The following is a 9,881-nucleotide window of genomic DNA, read 5'->3' as shown; positions in this document are numbered from 1 at the left end:
GTGTTATTGGCTTGACATCTTCTTGCATTGTAAATACTAATTATAGAGATTTGCAAGTAAAATCTTGGTCTCTCTTTCATTTTGTTATGCTTGATTGCTTGCTGCAATTGCTTCTATTGCGTGTGTCATATTTCTCTATTTGAGTGGACATTGGTGTATATCTTCAACGTGATGAAATTACTTCTTGACACTTCCGCGGTTTCTCCCCAAACAAATATTACCATTTTGCATTAATTGCATAATAATTAGTGAGAATGAAGCGTAGAAATCCAAAATAATGGATACAATATAATAACAAACAACCTTATTATATAGCCAAAATGTCAATAAAACAAAGTAAACCGGGTGTAAGACAAAACTTGAACAATTTACAAGGAAAACTATTTGTAAAGGTTTCGTTCTGGCTTTGGTTGTTAGCCTAATAGCCTGTTACATTTGTATTCGATTGTATAGCACAATCTTCTTTGTTCCATTCACAATTTTTTAAAAAACCCATTCCTGATCCATACTCGATTGCATAACACAACCTCACTAATCTCTATTTCCTCCGCAACTTTTAGAAAAGCCATTCCCGATCCATAGGCTCTCTTGTACCCTTTTGATACTCTGATCACTAGCTTCTTCAACGTCTGGCATCGAGGTGCCTCAATCTGTCTTAAATTATGATGATTCCTCTTTTTCCTTACCAGACAATGTTGCATGTTTAGCCATACTGTGAGCTTGTCCAGATTTGGTGAATTTTCAAGGAACCATGCCACTGGACCCGAATGACAAGCCATGCACCAACCTTTCAGAGACAAACACTTCAGATTGTCGAACCTTGGTAACATTGTTAATTCTTCGTCCAATACAGTCTATATAGAGCACAGATCGAAATTCAGCCAATAGTAATCCTTAATACCAAGTCTATACATTTAAAAAGAAAGAATATTTCTCAAAAAAATAAAAAAGAAAGAATCATCAGGATTAGATGTATACCTTCAATCCACTGCCAGACAAGTCGAGATGTTGAACGGCAGAAAGGCTAGCAGTGATACGACCGTTAGGATAACCATAATTAACATGAGCAAAAACTAAAGATGACAAGTTCATCAGTGTTGTTTGGGGGCACGAGCTAGAGAACTCCAAAGATACCAGATTAGGAGCGGAAATACCAAGGGATAAATAAATCCATCCTTCCCATGACAAGAACTTTAGTGTTGTACTGGAAATGATACCGGATCCTGACATCATGCAATTTTTTATGGACAAGTCTTCTATCACAGGACAGCCTGAGAGAATTTTGCTGAAGGTTTCACCCCAAATCCTTAGATTTGATAGGCACAGTTTTTTAAGGCTAAGGAGGGTTACAACCTCTGGCATTGCAATATTTCCACGTTTTCCTCGACCCATCTTCAAGTGCAATTCCTCTACAGATTTGCAAGTGAATATGCTGGAAAATGAATATTCATATGCATAGGAGATCGGAACATTTAGATAGATGATTCGTGGACTGAACTTAATGACCTCAGTTATAAATGTTGGAGCAAAATGTTCGATGAATATGTTTTGACAAACACAGCGGAACATGTTTAGACGCGAGTTATCATAATGACACAGCACTGCGCTGACAAACTTCTTCAAACTTGCATCGTCTGGAAAATGCATAAGAAGCCATCCATGTGCACGTAGGTTCAAGTTTAGATATAGCAAGGAGGAACATACTTCTCTCCATCTCTTTGACAAAATGCTCAATGTCATGACGTCTCTTGATGATAACAAGCATAAAATTTGATTGAGGATGTCATTAGGAAGATCACTTATTCTGTCAGTAATGTTGGTTGACATGGTTGGAAAAGAAATTACTTTCATTTCATGTAATTATGTATTACCACCGACTGATATTGTGCCAGTATCACAAAAGGATTCTGTTTCACAGAGAAAAAAAGAAGAAGCGAGAAGTTACGTCCTCCTTTTATCAGTTATTGAAAGAAAAATCATATACACTTTTTATTTTAGAGGAAAATTTATTTGTTTTTATATATATATATTTTTTAAAATCAAAAGCAAATCATTTCTTGGATACCGATGTAATTAATTTTAGAGCCATTTGCATCTTCCTTTTCGGGAAAATAACTGAATGGCCTTTTTTTTGTGTTCTTCAATTTAGATTTCAATTTATCTTCTTTAATTTTCAATGAAAATCTCTTTGTGATAGCATATTAGTATTGAGGAAACGGGTGGGACAATGCAACTTAATCCCAATTGTTCATGCCTAACATCTCAGGCAATTAATTTAAAACATATATAAAAACCTCCTTTTGGGAAAACAAAATTGAGAATGAATATTTCTACAATGAAAAATGTTTGTCATAGAATCAATTACCATGAATCAAAAGGCATGTAAAATGTAAAAATAAAATAATAAACACAGGAAAACAAGTTGTAGTGAAGTCTAATTACCTGACAGAACGAAAATTAACTTCCAACTTGCAATGAGCAGAAGACACACCAAGTCCAAATAAGATGCAGTGCGGTCAAGAAAATGTTAACTTAAAAAAATAAATTTGCATTGATTAATTACGGGTTGGGTCGGTTTTAAATAAGGAGCGTGTTATGGTAAGTTTTCAAAATAATACTATATTAAGGACTGATGATTTCTTTTTTTAATATAAGTTTTTGTCCTTAATTAATATTTTTTTATTTTGACTTTCAAAAAATTGTGCACCCTAGTTTTCGCATTTGCGTTTTATATTTCTTATTTTTAGATTAAAAACCAAAGCTACTAAAATTTAACATGCATTTAATTTTATTTTTTTATTCTGAAAATAATATTATAAATTTCTTTTTTTAGCCGGAAAAAAATAATAATAAAAGATGCACGTTAAATATTAGGAGCTTCTTTTTTTAGTCTAAAAATAAAAAAATAAAAAATGCAAAGGCCCAAAGTAGGATGCTTAATTTGATAAAGTCAAAATAAAAAAATATTACTTAAGGACAAAACTGAGATTAACAAAAAATTCCTCAGTCATTATATTGTTATTTTGAACATTAAACATAGCACGCTCCTTTTTTAAAAGTTAAAACTATATATAGTCGCCCAACCCGTATTTAAACGGCCGATTTTTTTTATTAATATCCATAATTCAATAAAAAAAAACAAAATGCTCATAAATTTTGGGTATTTTTAAAAATGATCAAACTGCCAGAATTTCTGACTGCTATTTTCTTTCCAGGGCCGTTAGAAATTATGGTGGCTCATTTCTTTTCAGAACCATCAGGAATTCTAGCGATTCTATTTTATATTTTTGGCAAACATGCTATGTAAGGTTTGTTTCTTTCTTCTCCCACTCACAATTCACTCAAATCCATTAGAAGAGAAAAACAAGAAGAAAAAGAGAAAGAGAAGAGGGGATTTCGGAGGCGATTTCAGACAATTTATGAGGCAAAAAATGAATAGTAACAGCTGAGGTAGATTGTCCGATTGTGGCGTAGTGAGATGAGGGTCAATAGAGGAGCAAGGTAGAAGTTAGACAATAATATGTACTTGTCGTATGTGCTTTCTATATCGAATTTGTAGGCTGGGTAGGAGGTATGAAATTTCAGGTAATGACTTTGTGGAACATCATTATGGTTCTGATTTGAAAAAAAAACCTTATTGACATGAGCCGCCAATATCGGATGATGACTTGTACTTACTAGTAAGGCTAGCACTTCATCTAGTGTGATTAATCCTGAGCCGCCAAAGTCGGACGATGACTTTGTTCCTAATCCTCTGATGAATCAAATCGTGACTACTACTTTTAGTATAAACTAGTATACATTTTTGTTGGCTTGTGCCGTAATCTACTTGTTTGTTTGACTAGATTTGCAAAACATATATAAATTGCATTTTAAAGTTTTTCTTCTTGAGATATTGTGCAGGTTCATGACAACAGAAGATTCAATAATTATACATCAATGATGAATTAATAAATTATTATACAACATCAAGGATGTAGTCATGAAACACAATACATTGGACAGTAGAAGCATCATCTCAAGATTAGGTTAATTAATCTATAAAATTGATAAAATAAGCTTGAAAATGAACTAAGTGGGGCCTACTGTTGCAATGGTCCAATAATCATTGCAACGGAATAAATAAATTCTCAACCAAGTCTGTAACGATTTAAATCGATAAGAACCCTCACCTGACGATAGACATTCCAGAGGATTTTCGTTGAGGGAACCGTTGCAACGATCCTTGATCGTTGTACATAAAATCCACCGTTATATACATAAATCCATCGTTATGGTTCCCTCAGTCCAAACCTGTGCAAATTGACTGATAGGGTGGAAATCAATGCTAATAATATTTATAACCCTAATGTCTACTCTACTGCCGATTCACAAGCATATAAATCTATCGTATAGTATAAATTGGAGTATCGATCTACATAGATAGTGTATTAAGAGATCTAAGATGTAAACTAAGGTCTAAGTTATCGATTTCTTTAAGTTAGTTGTGGGATGTTGTTTCTTCCTTCTTATTAATTTCCACATAAAAGAAAAAATTTCGTCCGATTGTCATCCTTCTTATTAATTTCCACAGAAAAGAAAAAATTTCGTCCCATTATCAAGTACAGTGGGATGTTTTTTTCTTCCTTCTTATTAATTTCCACAAAAAAGGAAAAAAAAAATCGTCCGACTGCCAAGTACAGTGGAATGTTTTTTCTTTTTCTTATTAATTTCCACAGAAAAGGAAAAATTTTGTCTGACTGCCAAGTACTTTTATTCCTTCTTAATCATTTCCACATAAAAGAAAAAATTTCGTCGGACTACGTGTATATTTAAAGTGGCGTAGCCAGGATTTGAGTTAGGGGTGGACAGAAATCGGATTTAGATTCGAATCGCCTCGATAATTTTCTTCCCACCTCCGCCCGCCTACCAAATTGCGAGAGGCCTATCGAATCGGTTGTAATTTTTAATAAATTACTAATTGATACCAAAACTACTAAAATAATTATTTGTAATTTATAAAACAATTAGTATTAATTGAGATGAGAGAAATCGCTACTCTGAATTGAATCAAGATTTAAAAATACCTTTCTTTTCTAATAAAATTAAATGACTCACAAACCATTTCTAAAGTATGAACTAATAATTACTACTCCAAATTAAATCTAGAGATAGGCAGAATCAAATTCAGAAACAGACAAGATTCATTAAAGAATCTAATCTTTTAAAAAAAATTCACGGGTAGGCAGACAGTGTGGCTCCGCCACTCGACGGAAATTTTTTTTTTTTTTTGTCCGACTGCCTTGAAGTTGACGAAATGAGTGAGGACCTCACTCTCACTGGACGTATTTAAGAAACAGGCTATCACAAAAGCTCTTTCAGAGAGAGAGAGAAAAGCGATGGAGAATCAGGAGGGATTCGCCGAGATCCGGCACCGTCAGGTGGCAACCAACGGGATAACTATGCACGTCGCCGAGCAAGGCGACCTCTCGGCCCCACCTGTTCTCCTCCTCCACGGGTTTCTAATTCTAGTCTCTCAAAACCTCAACCTCTTTGCAATGCAATTTAATCTTTGAGCACCTTACTAATTTTGTGTTCTCTACAGTTTCCCTGAGCTGTGGCTCTCGTGGAGGCACCAAATGGCCGCCTTGGCCGCAAATGGTTACCGCGCCATTGCCCCCGACTTGCGCGGCTTTGGTGACACCGACGTGTCAACCGACCCTTCTGCTTATACTGTATTTCATATTATTGGTGATCTCATCGGGCTCCTCGACCACTTAGAGCTGACACGTGTAAGTCTTGCCTACTTCTCTCGGGCAAATTGTCAAATACTTTCCATGCACCAAACTTCTCATTGCTACTAGGACTATGATACAACTTGTGACCCAGTCCAGGGGTTCAGTAGGAAGAAATTAGAAAAATTGCCAAATTTTTCAGAGGTGGCAGAGGGTTTTAATCTAGTCAGGTCTACACAGATTTGTGTCATTTTTGTTAAGATCAGGGTAAGATGTTAGAACGAGATCAGTTTGGTTGGATCATTTTTTTTTTTATATATTTCAATAATTTCAGGTCATGGGGTTATTCTGGGGCGTCAGATTGTTTAGATTTTTCAGATTTAGTCTCCTGTCAGGTGGTTATTGATTTTGGTTTGTACCAGGTTTAGGTTATGGTTAGCAGTGTTTCAGGCTACTTCAGATTCCTGTAGTGTTGGGCTGGGTAAGCACGAATTGTGCATTTATTTCGTCCCATGGTAATCATATTTGGGTTGGGTCTGGCCGGGTCAGATTTGTTTCACTGGTCTATCTTATCAACTTATTGTGCATATGAATATTTGAACATGTTATTCATAATTTTGAAGTTGTCCATATACCATATGGCACCTCTGTAAAAGTTCCACAATTAAACTGAGATATAGAAGCTTGCCTCGAATATCAAACTGGGGCTCATCTCTGTGCTATAGTGGCGAAGTCAGGTTATGTGAGAATCAAACAACTAATTTTTGCGTAAAATAATAGCCCTGACATCAAATTCAATAAGTTATAAGCACTCTGACAGAACTTTTTTATATTTAAACTGACAATCTCTTGTATGCTGTGACACGCAGGTTTTCGTCGTGGGCCATGACTGGGGTGCTTACATGGCATGGCACCTGTGCCAGTTTAGGCCTGAAAGGGTAAGAGCACTAGTTAATATTGGGGCACCATATTTGCGAAGGAGCCCATCTGTTAAAACCACTGATGGTTTCTTTAAGGCATTTGGAGATGGATTTTATATGCGCCAGTTCCAGGTAATAATTGTGCCAATAACTCTTTCATCCTTTCGTGTTTTCATTCTTTTTTTATTCAACATGGCACTGCATCATTTGTTTTTCTGTTGATCCGCTGTAGAATCGCTTTTAGAATACAATATATACATTTAGCAATATTATGTACTGTCTATTTATTTAGTGATGTCAGAAACAAGCAAATTAATATAAATGGTTCTACTTCAACAAAAAATACAAATGGAGAAAGGAAGTAATCAATATAAGTAAAAAATTCAGGAGATTACATTCAACTAAGTATATAGAGAGTTCAATGGTCAATGGTCCTGTTGGAAATAACATCAAAATTTTATTGAGCTATTTTTTAGTGACAGCTAAGAACAATTGCTTCTGATCTCTATTTCAAACTCAGGAACCTGGAAGGGCTGAAACGTCATTTGCTCGCTATGAAGTTTCAACCGTGCTTAAAAAGTTTTTTTCAATAAAAATGGACAATCTGAGTGCTCCACCTGGAATGGAGATAATAGATTACCTCGAAGAGCCTCCTTCTCTTGAGTGGATTTCCGAGGATGAACTCCAATATTTTGCCGAGAAATTTCAGAAAAATGGGTTTACTGAACCCCTAAACTACTATAGAAACATTGACACGTGGGTCTTCAATTTTTACATAGTTCTTACTTTTTTTTTCCCTATAAATTCCAATGTTTACTATACTTCATAAATTATAGGCTGCTTTTCTTCCATTTCCAACTAATACCTGACATAATGAAGATTGCATTTTACAACTAACACCCAGCAGTTATAACCAATGCAATGTCAAAGCAATAAATGCCAATCACTCCTAGGAATCAGTATCATATCTTATTTGAACTTAGAACCTCAACCAAATGCACTCCATGGGTTTGTCCTTTATTTTCCTATAACAGCTCAAATTGAAGAAAAAAAAAAACACTCTGGAAGAAGGTCAAAGATGTTGATGCTTGACTGAATCTCCCTTCTATTCAAATTTAATGGTTTAGCCAAAATGGAAGAAATCAGTTTTGTTTAGATAGAAAACACTGAAAACTAATGCTTTGTTTGTTTAACCATTGTGTTATTATAGGAACTGGGAACTCATGGCACCATGGCAAGGAGCGAAAATTGAAGTCCCCACCAAATTCATTCTAGTCGAGAGAGATGTTGGTTACAACTCTTATGGATGGGGGGTGATGGTCAAAGGTGGAGGTCTAAAGGAAGTTGTACCAAATCTTGATGTGGTTTCAATTGACGGTTACCATTTCATACAGCAGGAAAAAGCTGAGGAGGTGACTTCCGAGATTTTATCTTATTTTAAAAGCCAAACTTAATTAGCTTTGTTATTGTCTAGTGCATTAAAAGTGAATAAATGAGATGGTCTTGTTAGCTATCTCTTTTCTTGGGTGTATTTGTATATTTGAGAATTGAGATTGGAATCTAGTTGTTGAATGTATTTGTATATTTCAGAATTGAGAAATGAATAAATTCTACTAATTTTCTTGGCGTAAAGCTGAGAAGTTCATACTTGGTGTTATAATTTTGAGGATTTATCCATGTAACGGAATTAAGAAAAAAAATTAAATGTGAATCTGTGATGCACATACAGCATTCAAAGTGTGTGGCTTAAATCTAAACACAAGGGCTGACAGAGTGGGGGTGTAAACGGTCGGATACGAATCAGATAGTGATCAAATCGTATCCTTATCCGTTATAATTTTTCGGATACGGATACAAACACGGATAGTTTCGGATACGGATACGGATATGAACATAGATAGTCTCGGATACGGATCGGATATTAAATAGATACCGGATACAGATCGAATATCTGACGGATACAGATACATATACAGATATAATTCGGATAATTAAAAACAATATTGGTAATTTAAATTGTTTCATGAAAATAAAAATATAGGTCGGATAAATAATGTTGATTTTTTTATTTTATAACTGATATATATGTTGGTACTTTAATTAACAACAATAGCAAAATGCATTGACATTATTAAAGGTTTTTGTTCTTTGGTGGTACGTTCATTTCCAGAGTGTGCAGCGCGTTGTCTCGTTACGCAACTTCAAATTAGCTAGACGGTGATGGCTTGATATGGGATGAAAGAAATATAAATCTAATGGTTGTCTGATTCTGCGTGCTGGATAGCAAACCAATAATAAAGAGGACCGGATATAAAAAATTAAAAAAAAAAATCTCCGTATTTCAGATAGTCAAAAGAGGGAATCATAAATAATAGTGAGATATTTATATAGTACAAAGTTGTTAGCACAACTAAGCTATGTCTTTAGCCGGCCCAAAATCTAATTACTAGCAAAGCGGAGGTTCTATTCGGATAATCCGGTTTGAGTGAATTGTTGGATTCGGATAAATTCGGATAATACCTGATCCGTTTACACCCTAAAGGTGTGATGTCAGCATGATTCATTCAATAAATACAATTCTCTCGTTTTTTTTTTCTGAAAATTCTGACAGTGGCAGTTCTTTCTTTTCTCAAAGTAGATAAAGACCTCAATGATATATACATTAATACATACAACTGCAAATATTAATTAACTAAATCAATTGGATTATCAGGGGAGGATCCAGGATTTTCGTGGGGGGCAAAAAAATATCGAATCGGATTTAAATAGTATATCGAATATAAACTCATTAATTAATTGGGTACTCGATTAAAAAAAATGTTTTGACTTATATTTTTCAATACCCTGACTTATAATTTCTAATCCTATAACTTATAATTAATATTACCAATCATATTTTAAGAAATTTATTTTTCGGAAATATTGTATTTTCATTTTACATGGGGCTTCCTCCTTTTTTTTTTCTTTTTTTTTTGTAAATTACTCATTTTTAATCAGTTTTTATTATTTGTAATCAAGGATTATATTTAGAATATTTTTGGAGTCGAAGATTTAACTATTGCATAGTGTGAGGCTATTCCTTTTCAATTGATAAGAAACTAAAATTAAGAACTGATAAGATTTAAGTGTGAGTTCAGCGACCGGAATCGACTTTCTGCAACCGGGATCATTATCAGGGACCGGCACCTGGACTTTCTGCGACCGGTTTTCTGGTCGCAGAAAGTCAGTTCTGCTGTAGTGTATAGGT

General features: G+C 34.6%; 2 protein-coding genes across 2 annotated transcripts; one reads left to right on the top strand and one right to left on the bottom strand.

Annotated features, from left to right (window-relative positions):
- Nucleotides 1-429: 429 nt before the first annotated feature.
- Nucleotides 430-1,403, bottom strand: LOC144544695 (putative F-box/LRR-repeat protein At5g02930). The gene is made up of 2 exons (XM_078293247.1): nt 979-1,403; nt 430-854 (listed from the first exon to the last, which is right to left on the bottom strand). The coding sequence occupies exons 1-2, from the start codon at nt 1,390-1,392 to the stop codon at nt 474-476; spliced, it is 795 nt and encodes a 264-aa protein (XP_078149373.1). The 5' UTR covers nt 1,393-1,403; the 3' UTR covers nt 430-473.
- Nucleotides 1,404-5,327: 3,924 nt separating this feature from the next.
- On the top strand, nt 5,328-8,279 carry LOC144544348 (epoxide hydrolase 2-like). The gene is made up of 5 exons (XM_078292842.1): nt 5,328-5,497; nt 5,585-5,771; nt 6,584-6,766; nt 7,155-7,390; nt 7,845-8,279. The coding sequence occupies exons 1-5, from the start codon at nt 5,379-5,381 to the stop codon at nt 8,086-8,088; spliced, it is 969 nt and encodes a 322-aa protein (XP_078148968.1). The 5' UTR covers nt 5,328-5,378; the 3' UTR covers nt 8,089-8,279.
- Nucleotides 8,280-9,881: the final 1,602 nt, after the last annotated feature.

This window comes from Carex rostrata, chromosome 26 (assembly GCF_964058835.1).
Source record: "Carex rostrata chromosome 26, lpCarRost1.2, whole genome shotgun sequence".
NCBI lineage: Eukaryota > Viridiplantae > Streptophyta > Magnoliopsida > Poales > Cyperaceae > Carex > Carex rostrata.
This window is presented reverse-complemented; position numbering and strand designations above follow the sequence as displayed.